The sequence below is a fragment of the Notolabrus celidotus genome, chromosome 20 (assembly GCF_009762535.1).
Source record: "Notolabrus celidotus isolate fNotCel1 chromosome 20, fNotCel1.pri, whole genome shotgun sequence".
Taxonomy (NCBI): Eukaryota; Metazoa; Chordata; class Actinopteri; order Labriformes; family Labridae; genus Notolabrus; species Notolabrus celidotus.
In genome coordinates, this window is record NC_048291.1 from 12,183,282 (window position 1) to 12,204,276 (window position 20,995).

A 20,995-nucleotide genomic window follows, 5' to 3' on the forward strand; every position below is an offset into this window, starting at 1 on the left:
CAAAAAGGTCCTAACAGGGAAGTTTATAGCAGCGAGTAAGATTGCACCTCAGTCAACCGTCTATCCAATTATCAAGAACTTCAAGGAGAGAGGTTCAATTGTTGCCAAACAGGCTCCAGGGCGCCCAAGAAAGTCCAGCAAGCGCCAGGACCGTCTCCTGAAGGTGTTACAGCTGCGGGATCGGGCCACCACCAGTGCAGAGCTTGCTCAGGAATGGCAGCAGGCAGGTGTGAGTGCATCTGCACGCACAGTGAGGCGAAGACTTTTGGAGCAAGGCCTGGTGTCAAGGAGGGCAGCAAAGAAGCCACTTCTCTCCAGTAAAAACATCAGGGACAGACTGATATTCTGCAGAAGGTACAGGGACTGGACTGCTGAGGACTGGGGTAAAGTCATTTTCTCTGATGAATCCCCTTTCCGATTCTTTGGGGCATCTGGAGGAAGGCTTGTTTGGAGAAGACGAGGTGAGCACTACCATCAGTCCTGTCTCTTGCCAACAGTGAAGCATCCTGAGACCATTCATGTGTGGGGTTGCTTTTCGGTCAAGGGAGTGGGCTCTCTCACAATCTTGCCTAAAAACACAGCCATGAATAAAGAATGGTACCAGAACGTCCTCTGAGAGCAACTTCTCCCAACCATCCAAGGGCAGTTTGGTGATGAAGAATGCCTTTTCCAGCATGATGGAGCACTTTGCCATAAAGCAAAAGTCATAACAAAATGGCTCGGGGAACAAAACATTAAGATTTTGGGCCCTTGGCCAGGAAACTCCCCAGATCTTAATCCCATTGAGAACTTGTGGTCAATCCTCAAGAGGCGGGTGGACAATCAAAAACCCACAAATTCTGACAAACTCCAAGCATTGATTATGCAAGAATGGACTGCCATCAGTCAGGATTTGGTCCAGAAGTTGATTGACAGCATGCCAGGGAGAATTGCAGAGGTCTTGAAAAAGAAGGGTCAACACTGCAAATATTGACTTATTGCATGAATTCTGTGTAATTCTCAATAAAAGCTTTTGATACTTATGAAATGCTTCTAATTGTATTTCATTATACCATAGAAACATCTGACAAAAACACCCAAAAACCCTGAAGCAGCAGACTTTGTGAAAATGTAATATTTGTGTCATTCTCAAAACTTTTGGCCATGACTTTACAATAAGTGATAAGTTCAGCATAAGATAAGATAAGAAAAGATAAGATACTCCTTTATTCATCCCACATCTGGGGAAATTCACGATAGGGTGAAGGTACTGTATTTAAACTAACCTAAATAGGAACAGTCAAGCACAATTGCAAATGAATGTGCATATCAACAGACCATTATTATTATTACCATATTCCATTACAATTATGATTACCTTTCTACACCTTAGGTGCCATAAACACAGCATTGCTTTGGTGAATTACAGATATACAATGAACAGCATTAAAATTTTGATCACTGATGGGTGAAGAGAATAATGTATATTATTGCTTTAAAGTGACTGTTGACAGACATTTAGATAATTCATTTCTTTTAGCAGTGATGCTAGCACAGCTAAAAGAAAAAAATATTCTTAATATTGTTGTGGGAATGCAAATTCTCCTTTTATCGGCACAATACAATAAGAATTGTATTATTATTAATTATTCCGATAAAACAATTTTATCAAAAAACACAACAGATACAACTTGCTGTCATTGACTTATTAGCAAGTCTACACATTAGGACACAGTAAGTGCAATACATGCAGAGAAGAACAAGCAAAACACATAAGCTGCATGACAAGAGAGTAAAAACTTTATTCCCTGTGTACGTTTTTTTTTTGACTGATTTAATACATGATGACATGATTGTAACTTGCAAATGTGTCATAAGTATTTCGAAAGGAAAAAGTTTTCACACTCGAACACAACTAAATTTTTCACCTGAAGAGTGTCATTGAACAGGAGGCAGCATTACCCTCAGCTAGCATTAGCACCAATAAAATTATTATTATTTTTTTCAAAGTAGAAAGCCAAGGATTTCACCGACTAATGATGTATTTGGAACACTATCCAGAGTCACTACTTTGTAGATATTTGGCTATCAGCCCTGTACGATGTAATCTCTACAACATTCATGATAAAGTAAGTGACATAAGTTTGCTTTTAGTCTAGTGAGTATGCTTAGTTTGATGGCCCAGAGGCTGGGTGAAGACTTAAACATAAAATTTAGTGCGTGCACAGGAGTGCTCTGGTTACCATGAAACAAATGACATTTTTTCATTTTTCATCACTTTTTCATGTTTATAGGTACAACAGATATAATTGGTAAATTAAGATTAATGCTCATGCATTGTGTGCATAAACTATGCACTAAAGGAAGTTAAAAAAAATCATTGGTAATCTAATCAGCATCTGCCATAAGAAGCAGGTTATCAATTAACATTATCAGCTAAAAAAAAATCAATATTGTGCATCGCTAATTGTAGCTGTAATTGAGCAGTTTTTAAGAACTATATCACAAAATGTTTCATAAAGGCTGCAATAACTATCAGGTTTTAACAGTAGAGATTCCCGCGCAGTGTAACATGTTTAGAGATTGTAAAAGAAATCAAAGAGGGTTTAAACTCTTACCTAAAAAGACATCACTGTCTCAGGTGACCTGATTTCCTCTGGCAGATCGTTCAACAACCACAAAGCCCTCACCTCAAACACACGTGAGTGATGAAAAGCCAATAAGGTACATTTGAAGGGGAATGAACAAGACTCCTAAATGAAGGGAGACCCGGGGATTTCGTCTGCAGCCTGTTATACTATATCTATCAAGGAGTTGTCAAGAATCAGGTGCCATTAATTATAGATGCTTTGTGTAAAAGCTGGGCTGTTTGTTGAGCCAGCCTGTAAAATTGGAGCCTGGATTTGAAGAGGACTAGGTCAGTGAGGTGACACGTGAGAGCTGCACCTCCCTTCTCCCCTCCAATTTTGAGCTGGCACTCAAAGAACAATGAGAGGAGCTGGAAGAAACAGGAACAAGAGATAGAAGGGGGGGGGGGGCAATTTGAAAAAGAGGTGTTGAATAAAATAACAAAAAGACAGAGATGGATGGATGTTTGAAGGAAAAGAATTACTGCTTGCAGCAAATGATCCAACACATGGACACGTGGATGGACAAACTGCACATGTATGAACACATGCCTGACTTTGACCACTTTTTATTTCACCTCATACATAATCACTGGGGAAATTATCACAATCTTTTTCATTTACACATCTAGCTGCAGTTCAGCAGGCTGGGGCAGGCTATCCCCACCTTCAGGTGAGTCTCCCTGGATTGGGCAGTCCTGATACTGTCCCAGTCCAACACTAGAGACCAGCTGGTTCAGACAGGCTCTTCTAATTCTTCTGTTATTAGACTTGGGAATTGAGACATTTAACACGGCTGCAGCTGAGACTAAAGCCCCATGGCCCTGTCTGTAAATTACATTGCTCTCGCAAACAATCAAATTGAAATAAGGCCACTGAGGAGCGACTTCTGAAGGTCCTTGATGGCCTAGTTTCAGCAGCTCTTATATTTGTATGTGTGTCTTTGATCATTTTTACACCAAGAATCACAAAATTTACATAAAATATCCAACAACCCTAAATAGTGACCCATAACTCCTCCTTCTGGAGTGATGCACTTGATTTTGATGTGGATGTATGTATGAGATATAAAACTGTTCTTCTAAATGCAATTTTCTTAACCTTCACAGACTCTCTACTCTGAATTTCTCAACTTTTTCCATCTATTTCATGCTGTCTACTTTGATTTTACCTGTCTGCTTAAGCTGATGTGTGTTGCTATCATCTAGACTGATGTGTTTGTTTGCATTAAGGCCTCTACTATTGATCACGCAGATAGCATCCTTTTTTCTTTGATTGAGTGTGCACATCAGAAGATGTCCTGGTTCTGATCACTGCCAAAGAAAATAGAAGTTTTAAATAAGGTATTTTTTTTGTAACTGGAGTCTAATTATGGCTGAATTTCAAGCAAAATATAATTCAGCCCAAACATGTATAAATCCATCCAAACTAAAGCTGCACCTTTTACCTGGTGATCCGCCATCACAAGGAACAACCAGAGACCTCTGAACCGGCATGCCCGAAGGCCTTCTTCTTCAGTCTGACAGTTACCTTCACTGCTGTTGGCCGCAAGTGGGTTCTAAAGTTACAAGCATGGCAGGCACCAGACCTACCAGACTAACATCTAGAACCTCCACAATGAAGGCTTTGAACATGACCCTTTGGAACCCATGTGCCTCTGCGGTTTATCAGGTCTACCCGCCAGGGTGGTGGCTCTACATTTTCTGGGCTGAGCCTGTCAGCCCCATGCTGACCCATGGAGGATAGCCACAGGCCGCAGTATACAGCCTATTAAGTATAGGTAGCCTATTAAATGTGAATATTCATGGGAGTGAGCATCTTGGCCACAGACATTTCTTCCTCTGCAAAAAAGTGCTGTCTCATTTAAGTCTATCCTGAGTGGTGAGGTTTTCTTGCTGGCTTCCCCTGTCTATAACCTTGAAGTTTGAACTCATATATTTTACTACTTTGTTCTTAAAAGTCGACTTTCATCTGACCCACAGGATTCTAATAACACAAATTAGTAGTCTCTTTCTAGTCCTGCAGGGTGAACAGTCTGTTCTGCGTCCTCACCTGCATTTTTGGCCTACCGCGCCCTCTGGTGGCTCTACTTCGCCATCACATCAACAGTGCTAAATGTAAGGGGGTTGAGTGGGTTGGCTTGGATTCGGTCAAACCCTGTTACATTAGACAGATAGACCCGATCCGTTCAGGACGCAGCGGTGTGTCAAGACCAGGTCGGGCCCAGTACCCCGAATCTATCTGGAGCGGTACGTACCGAGCATCATGTTGTTGTTTCCATTGTTGTTGATGTGATGGACCGTTACTCGGAGCCATGATGGTCAGCTGTAGCGACCCGCCCTGAATACAGTGACGGATTGGTAAATATTACAATGTTATAACAGAGGACTGTTAACATTATAGAAGCTGATTAAACGCAACACACTCCTTTTACTTTAGCACAAATGATGTGTTGCTCTTCATCATGGCTCCTTCTGTGCTTTGTTACATCATTAGCTAATGCTACCAGGCTGCTGATGCTAAACAACCTAAATGCGTAGCACTGGGATCTCTAGCAAAACACTGCAGCCCTCTGAGCTGACTAGAGAGACATAAGGAGATGTTTAAGAAGCATTTGTGTGTGTTTACAATTTGTAAACAGATGTAGAAGATGTGAAACAACCTGCAGCAGAATAACCTCATAATAAGTAGTGATGATAAACAGCATGAGGTCATTTACTGGATATCATACGTCATGAAAAAAGAAAGATGATCCGGTTTTAAAATGACCATGTTGACACATTTACTTCATACTGTTATTATTCTTGGGACTTGGAGGTTAGACTCGATCTAGCAAAAAGAAGGGGAGAGTGTAGTTTTATTTATAGTCTTCAGCAATTTTTAGCTCGAACATGCAAAGTCACTTGCAAAACAGTACATCTGATCTTATTTCCTGACTTACATGGTCAACTGACATGTTCAATAAAAATATTTAAATGCCATTTTAATTATAATAATTGAAGACATTAGATGAAGAATTCAGAATCTGCAGGTGATAAAATGTCAATATTGTGCCAGAGATGTAATCTACATCTTCCAGAATAACTTTAATAAGATAGATAGATAGATAGATAGATAGATAGATAGATAGATAGATAGATAGATAGATAGATAGATAGATAGATTTTTACTAAATCCTCTTCACAGTCAAGGGTGGATCCAGGAAGAGTCCATGAAGTACTTTTTACTTAGCTTGCACAAATGTTTTCTTTACGAGTCCTCAAAGATTTCAGCTTAGAAAATTTAACAGTTGCCCATTTAATGTGTTACTGTTTAGATATGATTTGCAGATAAAAGATAAATAAATGCTGTTCATTTGTGTGCCACCTCTGCAAAAGTCACTTACCAAATTTGGCCATCCATGTCTAAAAAGTATCTATCCCCCTTGTTAAGAGACTGCAAAGTAAAACAGTTAAGTCATAAAAACCTACAGGATTTGAACAGGAAATGGATACAAATGGAATGAACAATGTGTGTGTGTCAGGGATCACACACTGGGAACCAGTGTAAAAAAGCTGAAACATGAATACAGTGATCTTGTTCTTGGTTCTGTTTAAAAGCCTGGTATCAGGTACAGTTTGTACTCAATCAATAGATTTTTGGTTCAGGTAAGTGAAAAGAATGTTGCAGTTAACCAGGCGTGATAAGATGACCTAATGGAAAATTGAACAGTATTGATTTTGCTCTCAGCCTCATATGCGTTCACATCTCATCCTCTTCCTGTGCATCATGTCTGTAATCTGTTTGTCTTGTTTGTAGGAGTTCAGGACGTGCCCTTCTGCACCGACAGCTTGACTGAGATCAGACTTCAGAGTCACCATGAGCTCCCTGTGCACTTTTGCCGCTCTGCTGTGCCTGCTGGCTGGGGCTGTGACTGCCATTCAGATCCCACAGACAGGTGAGAGGAGCCAGAAGTGTTAGCTCCAGAGAGAAGAGGGAAGTGGAGGTTAAAAGAGGTCAAGATGGCAGCATGCAGTGTGACATGTTTTTTTTTTAGATCCTTGGGAAGGTGGGGCTTCAGATGCTGTTAATGGGTTGAAGTTTGTTTTTATTTCTGCCTCCTTTTTTTAAGTTTCTTTTGTTTTGAATTTTCTCCATAAGATATAAAAGTTTTCTACAAGAAGTTTTGGCCAGAATAGAAACATAAAAATTAACAAACTGTTTAAAGTGATGACAAAGGCAAAATAAGATTTTCCCAAAAAATAATGAATACTCTGAATTATTATTCATAAACAAGAAGAAGTGTGTGGTGGTATCTGTAACTGCAGAGAGTGTTCTATTTGGCTGTATTTTCTGACTGTATTACTAATGTGGTCATTTTAAGGGTGTCAACAGTCCATGGGTCAGGACTAAAAGACAACACACAAGGACCAGGTGACATTACTGCCTCATAACAGGCATAAACATAACGTGTGCACCTGGGTGAGATTCCACAGGGACTTTACAAAATATGAGTGTTCATCAACCTGTGAGTGAGGAGAATTAGGGGTGTAGAGGCTATGATGGAGGGTAGAGCAGAGACACACACGGCAGACAGGAAGAAGCACGGTTTTAGCAGTAAACAAACAAGTCTGGCAGGGTTATTTTTGGGGGGATTTTTGAAGTTCTTTAGTGTTACTGCTGTAAAACAATCGGAAGATAACATCTCAATTCTTTATTTGACCATTTTGTTGTCCTTAAAAGTGCTCTCTCTTTACCTAATCTTTCTGTCGATTTATCACTGCAGCTCCCTCTCTCTTTTTCTTTTGCTTGCAGTAGCTGTCCATTAAAAATATGAGTTTAGATCAATTTTTTTCAGAAGCCTTTGTACTTTTAGGTACTATCAGACAGAAACAATGGAGATTGTGCTGTTTAGAGGCAGGTGGTATTGAAAAGTATCCAACATTTCGACAATCTTACAAAAAAAGCTTAATTCATTGATTAAAAAATGTCAGTGCTCTTATTTGGGAAACTCAAAACTTGTTGCTGTCAATCAGAATAGTCTGCAAGGGTTTTAACTTTTAAAGGGAGGCGGCCTAGTCTATATCCATCCAAGCTTTAGTCTGTGGTTCAGTCTGTGCTGAGATTTTCTCTGTTCCCTCAGTGTTCTTGGATAAGCAGCATGCGAGTTCACTGATCTCCCGTCAGAAGAGGAACGTGGACGGCAGTAACCCGGCTCAGCCTGCAAGCCTGGAGCAGCTCTGCATGGAGAAAGTGTGCACCTACGAACAGGCTCGTAGTGTGTTCCAGGACTCGTACCGCACAGTGAGCAACACATTCCTCCCTTACCTCTGTCTCACGTCAGATTTCCTCTGGTTCATCTTCTTTGTTTCCTCTGCTTCATGAACACGCTTGAAATCTCCTACTTCGACTGTGCACTTATCCCACACATTTTCTCTTGCAGGATATCTTTTGGTCAGTCTACATTGGTAAGTGCTGTTAAAATGATTTCCCATCTCTGCTCAGCCATTATCAGTACATCAGATATCCTCAGAGACTTGCTGTCTGTGTTTAGACGGAGACCAGTGTGCAGAGAAGCCCTGCAAGAATGGCGCCTTGTGCTCTGACAGTGTTGGAGGCTACGACTGCGTCTGCAAATCAGGATTTTCTGGAGTCCACTGTGAAAATGGTGAGGACGGGATGTCAGCAGGTTGTGTGTGATCATCATTGTTCATTCACTTCACATTGTGTGAGCGCTAAAAGCTTCCCCTTTCATTTCCTCGCTTCAGATCAGACTCTGTGCCCGCTAAAGAAAGACGAGGGCTGCTCCCAGTTCTGTAAACCAGGATACACATCCTATGAGTGTTCCTGTGCACGTGGATGGAAGCTCACCGGCACAGAAAAGATCAAGTGTATTCCTACAGGTATGTCTGTTTTCAATGTTAAAATCCAACAGATTTTTTCTGCAACAGCACATATGTGTGGTTCATAAATACAAACACATCACAGAGGATAAACTTAAATTCTGTATGTCTGATCCCATAAATTGCTCTTACTTCCCCATCTCAGTGGACATAGACCTAGTAAGTCAATACATTTCATTATGGCGCAGTTTCACATGCAAAAAGGTAGGGGAAGGCCATTGCTTGTGGACAGCGCCATGTGGAATCAACTCCACACACTTATGTTTTGTAAAGGCAGTGACTTTATAAAACCATATTCACCGAAGATTAATTATAAGTTAAGCAAAGATGTGAATTGTCTTTGCCAGTGGAAGTCAGTGTTCTTTGTACATTTTGCCGACGCATAAATGCCCTAAAGGGATGATGTCAGCGTTACACAGTAGATAGAGCAGACAGTCTCACTGAGCCAGACAAAAACCTGCTACACAGCACAAAGGACAGACTTTGAGCATAGACTCACATTAGCTTAGCTGTGAAGTCTCTCTCTCTGCAGTTTTACCACATAATTCAACAAAGTGCAGAACATTAATGTTGGTGTACATTTGGGGTCAGACTTTCCTAAAATGAGCTTAATTACATGGTAAAATTGGACCCGGTCTGCAGCAGTGAATAGTCCACCTTGCTGGTTCTCTTCCCTGTTGCTCAACACAGAAGCTGAGTTGACTGGGATCCCCTGTGGGTAAAACACTTACTATTGACAAGAACCTCATTCAACCTCACTTCAAAAGAGCCAAACTATCACTTCTGTTTTTTGAGGAAGAAAAAGTACAACCAAATGTGCAATCAGTTGCACTTAGGGTTGCAAAGGGGTGGAAAGTTTCCGGTAGATTTTCATGGGAAGTTAAGCTGGGGAATTTTAGAAATATTCCAAATTGAAAACTTTCCATGGGAATTAACTGGGAATTGAGGGTAATTTAATGGAAAGGTATCATATCCAAGCAGAAATATTTGTTTTGTTATAAGCAGACATCCATCCAAAATAATACAAATAAAACAGATTTATTTGTAAGTAGAACTTTATCAAGTGTTCAATATTTTATTGAACAATAAGATAAATGTTGAGTTAAATATTACTCATCCCTCCGACCCAACTCATTCAAAAATTAACAAAAATGCAATCCCAACAAAGTCCCATTCAAAATGTTAAATAAAAAGAGCTACTCTCCCTCTCAAAAAGTCCCATTCAACATGCAAATAAAAAAAGCATCTTCCCTCAAGCTTCTCAAGCCTAGCCGCTGCAGGATTCTGGAAATCATGTGTGCATCATGGAGGAATGCACAGTGCATGTAGGGGGCGTGGTCTCAATAGCACTGTAGTAAGCAGTGTGCTATGTGCATGTGATTGAGGAATGGCATAGATATTCAACTGTACTTGCATGAAATCAGGATTATGCTAAAATATATTTTCCCCAACTATATTTAAGTTCCCTAATAAGAGCCAACCTTCAATTTAGTAAGTTCCTGGTTTATTCTCATAAATTCCCGTTAATTCCCATGGAAAGATTCCAACTTTGAAAATTCCTGGAATTTTGCAACCCTAGTTGAACTTCAACAAGAAAGGGAGAAATAATCCAATGAGAAACAGTAATAACAGCCATCTGGTATTGTTCCCTCAGGACCTAACCCCTGTGGTAAGGTAAACAGTCTGAGTCGCTGGAGTGAGAGACTGGCCGGCAACGTAGGCCGCAACTTTGAAGGACTTGTCTGTGCTTATGCAGAGTGTCCCTGGCAGGTACACACACACACACACACACACACACACACACACACACACACACATGCACATTTATACTGCCTGACATTACACATCTCATTGAAATGACCTGTTCTTCATTGTAAGTCCACATAACTATGATTGGGAGTTTTATTGCTACATTTTATTAGGAGGTTTTTTTTTTTCAGGCCCTTCTGAAGAGCCCAGAGTCTGCAGGTTTCTGTAGTGGAGTCATCCTGAAGGAGAACCTGGTCCTGACTTCCGCCCAGTGTGCCAACAAATACCAATCCTTCCAGGTGGCTGTTGGTATGTACACAAAGCATGACATTATCATCATGATATACCCTTTTTTATTTTGAAATACTGTGCACAATATTCTCATTAGACACATTTATAAAAAGTCAAGGTATGGCTCTAGAATAACCAAGAAAAGGGGTGCAGGAAGTCTCCATCATTACTTGAGAATCTTTAAATAGAACTCTATTTTGAAACCGATTCCTCAATCAGTATTCAGCGTATTTATCCAGAATGTTCTGACTTGGAGATACCGAGCTGCATTCCACTTTGAAAATGTGTGTGATCTCTAAGCTCGCCTATTTGATATTTTTTCAAGTAATAAATGTGTATCCCTTTAGAATAACACAGAACTGTCCTTCAAAAGCACTGGACGTATGATGTATGACCATTATGAATCATGTGGTCACAGGTTTTTCCCTTGAAAACAATTGACACTTTCTTCTGTTACCATCTCTCCCATATCCAAAGATGTTCACTTGATCAACTTAAGAATAGGTCATCATTGTAGCTGTGTCTGTCAGTATGTGTGCATAGCCTTAGTACCATCATCTTTCTGAATGTCTCGTCTTACCTCCATGTCTTCAGGAAAGCGCAGCACCAGCGTGGAAAATGGAGAGCAGACGCTGTACGTAGATCTGATTCATGTCCACCAGGGATACATTGAAGGTCGCCCTGAGAATGACCTGGCTGTGATCGAGCTTCGCGACCGCATCCAGTTAAAGAAAGATGTGATCTCTGCATGTTTGCCAGAGAAAGACTTTGCTGACAGCATCTTGATGTCCGGAGAATACCCAGCTATGATCACAGGATGGAAAGAACCGAAAGAGTCATCCGCTTTCGAGGGCTCACTTACCCTTAACCAACTGGAGTACAAGCCCCTTCCTCAATGTCTGGAGGCTCACCCCAACCTGATGAACAACAAAATGGGCTGCACCGCTCCCCGGACCAATGCTGATTGCACTTTGGGCTCTGGCAGTCCCCTGGTCACCCTGTACAGAGAGGTATTCTTCCTCACCGGGGTGGTCAACCAGCCACCAGGGGGTGACTGCACCAGGGGATACATCTTCCAGAAGGTGTCTCGTCATCTTGGCTGGCTGCAGGGGCTTATGAGCTCACGTTAGAGGTTGGGGGAGTCAGAGAGAATATGGGAGGTTGTTGGATTTAGAAAATAGAGGACTCCACAGGTAAATAAAAAGTGATTACAGGGAATAGGGTTTTCAATATGCACTTCTTTGTCAGTGTTGTCATTTTTTCGTCTTTTAATAATATCCATTTCCTAATGAAATACTATCCAAACAACTACATAGTCAAGGCATACGCTTCTCATCTTTGTCTGTGGACTTCTTTATTTATCCACTAGGTGGCTCTCTAATAACAAAAACAGAGAGGTACTCCTGTGTGTATCTACCAGCCACAGACTGAGGCTCAGTTAGAGATGCAGTGAATTATTCAGCATGTGTTTTGTGATATGAATAAGTCTTTTAATTACCTTTGTGCAATGCTATTTTAAGTAACTACTGTACTGTTTGACATACGCCTTGTAACACTCCAAGTAATCGCTGTTCTATAAATGTAATAAACCTACTACCACAATGTCGGTGTTATCTTTTCAGAATGAAATCGACAGTAGCTTTTTAGAGGGTGTCAAAGGAAACAGCTATTAGGAATTTTGTCTATAAATGAGAACATACCATTGCATTTAATAAACAATCATCACAAACCGCATAAAGGCTATTTAATGAAGAAGAAGAATACAATGTTGAAGAATCAGATCATTGACCTCATATTTTGGGGTAGCTCTGATGGAGAAACATGAAGATCAGGAGATCATCAGCCAAAGAAACGAATGCGACAAACATGCTCAAAGCAATTGAAACTATCGCATATTTTTTCAAGTGCTTACAACCCTGCAATTCAGCCAGTATCGCCAGTATCTGTTTGTAATAAGATGAGTGAAGAGCAGCCAAGCAGTAAAATGTCAATGGTGTTGAAAAATGCAACAAAGAAGCTGTTAAAGTTAAAAACTAAGCTAATGTTCTGCAGGCATGCCAGCAGCTCCAAGAGAGTGTTCTGCACACAGGCGCTTTGAACTGATGCTAACATAACGACATCTTAGTCATATCTTAGTGTGACGTTTTGCATGTTTTGAGTGTGTAAGGAGTTGTACAGTCCAATACTTTCTGGGTTCTGTTCATAATTATGGTGAGCCCATTTTCAACACAAGGCAGATCACACTATATCCCTTTATCATCCTCTACTCCACAGACTGTACAAAACATGGACAGAACAACAGCTACCCTTAAGTAAAGCCAGAACCTTTAGAGCGCCCCCTGATGAGTGGCTGCAATTTAGGTCATAAAGCCTGCTTATAACAAATGGAAGGTGGTTAATTCTTATCGTGCTGATTTATGGGCAAGTGTTCATTTTGTGGAGATGTTCAGATTCAGTTAATTATTTTTTGATAACATGATGACTGATTTGCCTCAGCTGCACCAGAGTAATATGTCCGCGTCTGTCGAAGTTATGTTTAGGCTCCAGGTTTCACAAGTGGGAGGAGATGGGGGTGGGGTGTCCTAAGTCAACGCCCTTCTCCCACTTTCTTCACAATTCACCGACTGCTACCAGCTGGATGACCTGGTATCAAAACATCAACATAACCTCAGCAAACTATGTGTAACCAAGATGATGGATAACTGTTACATTTGCTGTGCATTGAATACCTAGATGTTTACATGTTGACTAATAGTTTTGCTCTTATTTAACGCTGGAAACAAAGTGCAGACATACATTTTTGCTTCAGTTTCCATGTCAATTCATGAATCATGGGGTAGATTTGGAGCATTTCAAAAAGTAGAACACAACTAGTGACCTCATGGTGGCACTAAAGAAAAAGTCAAGGCTCACCACTCGTGTTTGCTTTATCCTTTAACCAACAAACATTAATGAAAATTTGCCCTGTAGTTGTAGAGATATTTCAGACCAAAGTAGCAAAGACAGACCGATAAACTTACAGCTTTACCTTACCATCTCCAGGACCATGTATAGAAACAAAACAAGTGATAAAAGTTAAACATAAACAGTTTTTAAACAAGAGTTTAAAAACTCTTTTCTGTCTGTGTCTAACATGAGTGACATGATTCAAGCTTAAAAAAAGACAAGCATCAAATCTGCTGTTTTATCAGTATGATGCAACAGTAGTATCAAATGACAGGAACATAGCTGCGAATAACTACTGGTGTGTCGTGTATTCCCTTTTTGTCCCAGACTATATTAGCTTGCCCTCACTGTCACATACCCCTGTGTTGTCTGGCAACATTTTCCCACAGACACTCGCCCTCTGCAGTCTTCTCACAGCCTCCCCTGTGAACAAGGCCAGGACCATGTCATGCAGGGAGAGAAAAGAAGAGGCAGTGTGGGTAAGAGACGCCACATAACAAAAAACCTGGCCTGCCACTTTTGATCGGGCGCTTGAAAAGGACAGCTCTGAAAGCTGGGGCCCATGTTGGCTGTTGCCATGGTGCTCACCTAGGAGATGGCTCCTTGCTCCCAAAAATGGCTCTGCTCCTTTACTGGGCCATCCAGTGGAGATTAATTTGAGTGGAGCTCCTTCCTTCCTGGGTCTGGTCCCGCTTTCTGGTCCTGCCAGCTCCATTTAAATGCTCAAGCTTACATAAACACAGAGACGCATAAAAAACACGCACTGAGCCAGGTAGAGGCTTTACCTGCACTGAGCTGTTCAGTTCAGGATTTTTTTTTTAATTCCTGCTCTGAGTATCATTTAAATATCAAGGAGTTACTGCATCTTTGTGATTTTATTCCCAGAATCAAACCTAGAACCCGAGCAAACAGGGGTGCGAGGACATGATGTGAAAGCAGATAGGGGTAAGGGGGCAGAGTGAGAGATGTTTGACAGGCTAGGGAACCAAAGAGATGAGATGAAGAGATGGAAAATCACTTACAGATGAAGACCAAGAGATCTGAAATTTTGTGATGTTGACGCAGAGTAGCCATCAGTCATTGTGCAGATGGATTGATGGACCTTAAGTATATTAGACATGAATGAAAAGGCCTCGGAGAGAAACATTAGCAAGGCCATTACTGATGGAGGACAGTGAAAGCACTTAATGCCAAAGGTTTCCACCTCTATTAATGTTGATACTGCTGGACTAAATTGCTGCAAAGTGTTAAAATGATTGAATTTAAGCACATTGTGTTTCGTGTGTGGCTACATCTGGCCAGTGTCCTACTAAATCAATAATCCTCTACTCTCCCAAACCCCAAAAAAACAGTTCACAAGCTGTGAGGGTAAATCCCCCAAGGCCTGTGTGTGTTGTGTATGGTCATACATATGCATAACACATGCATGCTTATTTGTGTCATGTGATTTGGCTGTGGTAGACATCAAATGACAGACTTTCTAAGGGATTATCTGTCTGTGTGGTGTCTGATTCCACATGGGGGGTGAGCAGTATGTCTGAGCATTGAAGGCCGATCGAGTTAGTGTCAAGTAATGGCTCCTGCACGATCTGTGAAGGCATGCCCATGATCTCGTCCGATAATCCCCCTTCTCAAAATCCATGTCCCCAATTTCCACCCCCTCTAGAACTACATAAACGCTGAGAGGGGGTCTACAGTCAGATTGGGTGGCAAAGCTTCTCCCTTATTCCACCCTACCCTGACTCAAACTCTGCCCCATGCCAGACAGAGAAGCTTCCACTTGGTTGGGTAATTGTGCAGGAGGGTGGAGGTAACACAGGCCCTCCAGAGGTTAGAGCTCGGACTGATGAAGTGGCTGAAACAGAAAGAGAGAAACAGGAGGTGAATTTTTATATAACCCAGCTGTAGTCTCATTGTGTCTTTTATGTAGTTGTTGATTAAGGTTACGTCTAAAATCCATCACCTATCAATTCTCTCCACTCACTATATATATCGGATTTTCTTTAGACGACTACATTGGAGCACATTGGCAAAATATATAATTAGCATTAAACAAACTGCATAAGGAGCACTGTTCTTATTAGTGTGGAGAGGGGGAGGTTTTATTCTCTGGAGGAGGGGGGTCTCACTTATACTTGTTTGAATTTATTTTATATCACTTGAAGGTGTTGTTGGGTAAAATCTAGTTCTTGTCATATTTTCTCTCTGTGTATAGTAAGGTTAGCGTAGCTCTAAAATTAGCTCAGTGACCATTTTATATGTGCTATTTGGGTTTTTTTTCCAACAGGATGTTTCTCATTGTGATGATTCATTGGATATTGTTTTATCCTTGTCATATCATTCTGTTTTTAAACTATTATCCTGTTTTTTCCTCTTTGTAAACTCTTTTTTTTTTTAATACTTTATTTTTCAAATATTTTTTAGGATACAAGACACACAACAGCTCTGTTGCACTGTATTTTTACAAGTCATGGAAAGGAAAGAGTAAAAACCCAAAGTATTATAATAAATAGAATACAAAAAAAATAAAATGAATGTAAAATAATAACAATAACAACAACAATAATAATAATAATAATAGTAATGATACTACAAATAATAATAGTTATTATAATATTAATACAAATAATAATGGTAATGAATTAGATTGAAGTGTAAACTCTTCTTTTTAAAGGTGTAATATGAATAAAGTCATCATCATTATTATATTGTTATACTCTTTGGTCCCACCTCTGTATTGTGATGCCAGAAAAGAGTAAAAATAAAGAAAAAAATGCTTTAACTTTATCACTTCCTTTTTTGCATAATCACCTTAATCCTATTTTTTTTAGCCCAATGCATTATGGTATAAAGTGCTCTATTAGTGACCTCTGATGTACACTCAGTTACATAAGACATGCTGTTGAAGTCCACTGCATAAAACAAAATAATCTGTACGTTTAATCTCTTTGCTGATTTTTTACTACAAATGCAAAAAGAGAATTACAAACTATTTTCCCGACTTCAACAGTAAATCATCACTCAAAAAAATGTAAACAAAGGCCTTTTTGGTGGGTTGCTGTTAGATGATTCACCTGACTCCCACCTCTACAGACATTAAAAATTACTTAAGGGAAGAAAATCTAAATTCTTCTTGATAATTTTGTTCACTTTCATAAGCATTAAGTATATAAGTATCCATTTCAGTGTGTTTCATAACAAGCTAAAAACTCCTTACTGGAGCTTTGAGACATGTTTAAGTGCTTACATATAGTGTTGGACCAGCTCACATGGTTACTCATGAAAACATTGTGGCAGTGATTATTTTTTCAGGACAGAAAAAAAAATAGTTGTCAATGCATTACAAGGTGTGTTTGTGTCACTTTTCACAAGTTAGTGTGCATTCATCTTGTGATAACCAAACCTTTGTGTATATACTGTATGTCTAATATTTGTTCTGCAAAAAGACCTGAGCATTTGAGATGCCTTGATGATTATGGTTCATCAGTCAGATGCGATGTTCATTCCGTCTTTTCAATGACTTCCCGATGTTCCACCTCTGTGTTTTCTGTTCTAGATGACTTTTTTCCTCAGTTAATAAAAGACTGCATCCTTTATCTACATCGGCCCTTGAGACTGCCTTTAAAAACAATATGTCACTTTCAGCATGCCAACACAGCCTGATGATAGAGGAGGAAGGTAAATCCTGGAGCTGCCTTTATTCCACTGACCTCACCCTGACCCTTCAGGGGTTAAATCCTGTTTAGAGTCAGAGAGAAACCTGAGGAGCTGACGGTGAAGTCAAAGGTTTACTGAATGAAAACAAGTGTGTTACGGTCCATGTGCTGGTTTCTGAAGTGGTCTTATGAGGCCTTTTTTTCAGGGAAATAAATAAACATGTGCATGCCTCTGTGTATGTTTTCTGCCCTCCAGATACAGAAAATACTAATCTACATCTAGCTCATTTATGGTTGACCTCACAAAGTCACGTGACCTTTTATGTAGCTCTGTCTTATGAGTGGCTATGCTACCTCAAAAGGTCACCATGGTTCTAAGCGACCTGTGACAGCCGGGGGGTTTAAGTCACTGTGGTGGACAGGTGAGCTCAGGTTAATCTAAGCATATTATCTTCATTAGATGAGTGACCAGGTCAGCACAGTTCTCCATTAGCTAGCTTACAATACAGCCATGTACACCATCAATGTTAAACAGACCAAAATATTTTGACATCAAAATTTGAAAAGAGGGAACACAAAGAAGAATGTGTTGTAAAGGGGACGAGAGCAACTAGATGTGGTACTGTCCTAGAATTGATGATTCATAATAAATATTAATCAGTTAGTCAGACATTTTTATAGCACTTTGTAAATGTTAAAATTCAAGATAGAAAATTAGGCTTATCTATCAGAAACACAATTATAAAGTGTAAGTATATGTTACAAATATGGTGAAACTGACCAAGACAAGATAATGAGTCATTTAAACAAATATAACATAGAATAAAAAAAGTCTAATATGATATCCAACTCATTTAATGGAGTAAGAAAAGATAATAAAATACAAGGAAATGATCCAGGGGTACAGATTAAGCTTATCGGTTATGTTTGGCGCCCATATAGCGGCTCAGGATCGATGCCAGCTCTTTCACGCATGTCATTCCTCCACTCTCTCTCCAAGATTCCTGATCTATCCTCTGTCCTCTCCTCTATAATTAAAGGCTTTAAAGCCAAAAAATTTAACTTAAGGAAAAATAAATGATCCAGGAATATGAAATAGTATGAGACAATATAACAATAAATACAATCATTAAATAAATAAATAAATGATCACACATGCTATGAAACATTGAATTGGTGGAATCCCTCAGCTTTATTGTGTTAAGTTGTCTTATTACCTGGCTTCCTGTTCTAATCACTTGGCTGTGTTGAATACTTGACTCTGATTGGTCAAAACCCCTTGACAACGGTTATTAATTCTGAACAGCAAATGTGACGCTAAGGACAATCTGATCATTCATGTCACACATATGAAAGCAGGAGTGCCACGACATCTAATATACAGTGTATGACTTCACCTCTTCCTGTTGACTATGTGACAAAACTAATTTTCTAATAGCATCAGCGCTGCCATGGAAGATTTTTTAAAGTCTTCTCCTAATTTATTGTGAGAGCACAAAACTTTAGATCTGGGATTAAAGGCTGACCTGTCGCCAGCAAAGAAAAGAAGATGAGATGTAGGAAACAGCACGGAAGTTAGCGATGGATATTAAAACTAAATTGAACAAAATTGCCAACAGCATTGCTATGGAGGGACTGATATTTTTCAGCTGCATAAACCATTTTTAAATCAATAAAACCATCTTTTGATCAATACCTAGTGTCAACTTTAAGCAGGATAATGTATAGTTAACCACTGGTTAGACAAAACAGAATATGCTTAATGTCTGGGTCTTGTCTCACCCTGTCAAAATTTGATTTAGCATACCAGCTAAATATACATTACTCTTTACTTGATGTTCAAAAACGGTGCAGTATCCATTAATAAAGGTTTTGTGAATTTCAGGGTGAAGCAGGATCCTTACCTTTGGGTACATTTTTTTGATGCGTGCATCATGGTTAATTTTAGATGAAGTCTCAGTGACGTCATCCATCGATTCCTGACACAGCTTTATGAAACACAACCTGATGAACATGTTTTAAGACAGTGGGAGGAAGCTGAAGTATCTGGAGAAGACTCAAACTTGCATAGAGAGAACTCTGAAACTCCACACAGGAAGACCCCAGCCAGGACTTGAATTGGGAACCTTATAGCGCTAAAACTGTATCCTCATACTTCAGTGACATCAAATATCTCCTTAGAAATCTAGAAACTGGCAAAGAGGTTGAGCTGAGCCAGTTATTAATTGCCTTTCAAAAAAAACATGCCCATCTGTCAGTGAAATAAGCACTTAACTTTAATATAGCCGAATCAGATGAAGTTATAAAACATTTGACCACAGTTTTTACAAATAAAAAAACGGGCGAGAAGGACTACAACTGTTCTTTTTACCAGGCTGTAAAAATGTTGAATTCTGCTGTAAAAATTGTCTTTTCATAGAGCGTAATTGAGGTTGACTTGGCTTTTGAAAAACAACCTTCGGTGGACACTTAAGGAACTGCAGGTTTTTAAACATATACATTGACTTAATATTTCAACACTTGTTATTGCTTGGTGATAATTTAAATCATCCAATTGAAAATGTCATAATATGTAGTAATCATTTACCAAATAATTGTTCCGAGGCTCCTTTTCCTCCATCTTAACAGTCCAGACAGCCCACAACTCCTGTAAGACAGTTTACAGTCCATTAAAAATGGGATGCGTGTCTGAAAACAAAGTGGTCTTTAAAATAAGTCTCCCTTCCTGCTAATTTTGGACACCTGCATCCTGTCATAGTGAATTCATCCTGTGAGGTCATGGGCTCTCATCCTGATGCTTGTCACTGGAAACAGATGCAGCATGCAGGCTGTGCGTTGGCCACCCTGCTGTCTCTTCTGTGCTTCATTGTGTTTAGCCAGGCAGAGGCCTTGATGAGATGAGGCAACCTCCGGACAGCAAGGGGGGCATGAAATGACAGGAAGGATGAGACAGCGGAAAGAAGGAACATGAAAGCAGGAGACACAACAATATGGGAGGGGGACATTTCTGAGTGAAAAATGAAGGTTATCACTCCGGGAAAGAGATGAAAGAAAATAGATAAATATATTAAAACTACAGACCCAAAGTTGTAGCTATCACCAACCAGTGAAGCAGCAGTTACACTCATCAGTTTTTCCACTTAATGATAGTTTATTTATCCCCTGAGAAGAGTTAAATCAATGTACTGACAATATTTTGGAACAACATTTTACCGTCTGGTTTTAGCTACAGTGAGGACCAAGAAGGATAGAGCAAGTGGGGATTGGCTACTAATCATTTGAAGGTAGCGTTCTTCTCTCCAATGGATAAAAACAAAATAACCACCCCAAACATTGACAACCAGGATCTAATTAGTTCACCCTGAAGTCCACCTGGATTTTTGTTCCCAACTTTAAAAATGATTGCAGCTTAACATATTATGCTTAGCTAGATCATAGCTAATGTTTATGGTAAACTCTCTCCAAGTTGACTAAATGATTGCCTATAGTGCTCATCATTTTCTTAAGCTGTTTACTACTGAGAACTTGGTTGTGACAGACATAATATGCTTTTATTGTTACCTGATTAAATGATGTGCTGTAGCCAAAGGTGAATGCTTATGCATTATTCATCACACATGGCAAAGGAGAGTGTACATAACTGCTCCCCAAACATACTCATTATCTTAAAAAGGCCCACCTTTGCAGGACGTCAGGGGCACTGTATTTATTACCGATTTGGTGAAAACTATAATGACTTCAAAAGTTTATCCTATTGGGCATTTCATTTGTGAAAAACATATATAAACATAAACATCTATCAAACACATATAATCCCAAAGGAAACAAGTCAGACAGGGCTGGTGACGCTGTTGTTCCTGTAGAC

The 20,995-nt window shown here is 39.7% G+C and overlaps 2 protein-coding genes and 1 long non-coding RNA gene across 4 annotated transcripts in view; 1 reads left to right on the top strand and 2 right to left on the bottom strand.

Annotated features, from left to right (window-relative positions):
* Positions 1 to 5,115, bottom strand: part of gpr139 (G protein-coupled receptor 139) — a 25,986-nt gene extending 20,871 nt beyond the window's left edge. The window contains exon 1 of the mRNA XM_034712151.1: positions 4,864 to 5,115. The gene's annotated coding sequence lies outside the window, so the exon portion shown is untranslated. The remainder of the gene's footprint in view (positions 1 to 4,863) is intronic.
* On the top strand, positions 4,668 to 12,130 carry proza (protein Z, vitamin K-dependent plasma glycoprotein a). 2 transcript variants are annotated; one of them, XM_034712149.1, is made up of 9 exons: positions 4,668 to 4,855; positions 6,405 to 6,543; positions 7,729 to 7,889; positions 8,029 to 8,053; positions 8,140 to 8,253; positions 8,354 to 8,488; positions 10,143 to 10,258; positions 10,429 to 10,546; positions 11,123 to 12,130. In XM_034712149.1, the coding sequence occupies exons 2-9, from the start codon at positions 6,465 to 6,467 to the stop codon at positions 11,656 to 11,658; spliced, it is 1,284 nt and encodes a 427-aa protein (XP_034568040.1). In that variant the 5' UTR covers positions 4,668 to 4,855; positions 6,405 to 6,464; the 3' UTR covers positions 11,659 to 12,130. The 2 variants fall into 2 exon arrangements, with proteins under 2 accessions (XP_034568040.1, XP_034568041.1); XM_034712150.1 differs by lacking the exon at positions 4,668 to 4,855 and adding an exon at positions 4,859 to 4,966.
* A 193-nt stretch (positions 12,131 to 12,323) lies between these two features.
* Positions 12,324 to 14,141, bottom strand: LOC117832798. The gene is made up of 3 exons (XR_004635261.1): positions 14,063 to 14,141; positions 13,833 to 13,897; positions 12,324 to 13,171 (listed from the first exon to the last, which is right to left on the bottom strand). It is a non-coding gene; the product is annotated as an uncharacterized LOC117832798 (long non-coding RNA).
* Between the last annotated feature and the right edge of the window lie 6,854 nt (positions 14,142 to 20,995).

What these genes read in the sequence shown, in the direction of transcription:
- proza (XM_034712149.1), top strand. Translation starts at nt 6,465, where the DNA reads ATGAGCTCCCTGTGCACTTTTGCCGCTCTGCTGTGCCTGCTGGCTGGG. An exon ending in CATTCAGATCCCACAGACAG is followed by an intron (nt 6,544 to 7,728) that starts GTGAGAGGAGCC and finishes CTGTTCCCTCAG; the next exon opens with TGTTCTTGGATAAGCAGCAT. An exon ending in ATGCAGAGTGTCCCTGGCAG is followed by an intron (nt 10,259 to 10,428) that starts GTACACACACAC and finishes TTTTTTTTTCAG; the next exon opens with GCCCTTCTGAAGAGCCCAGA.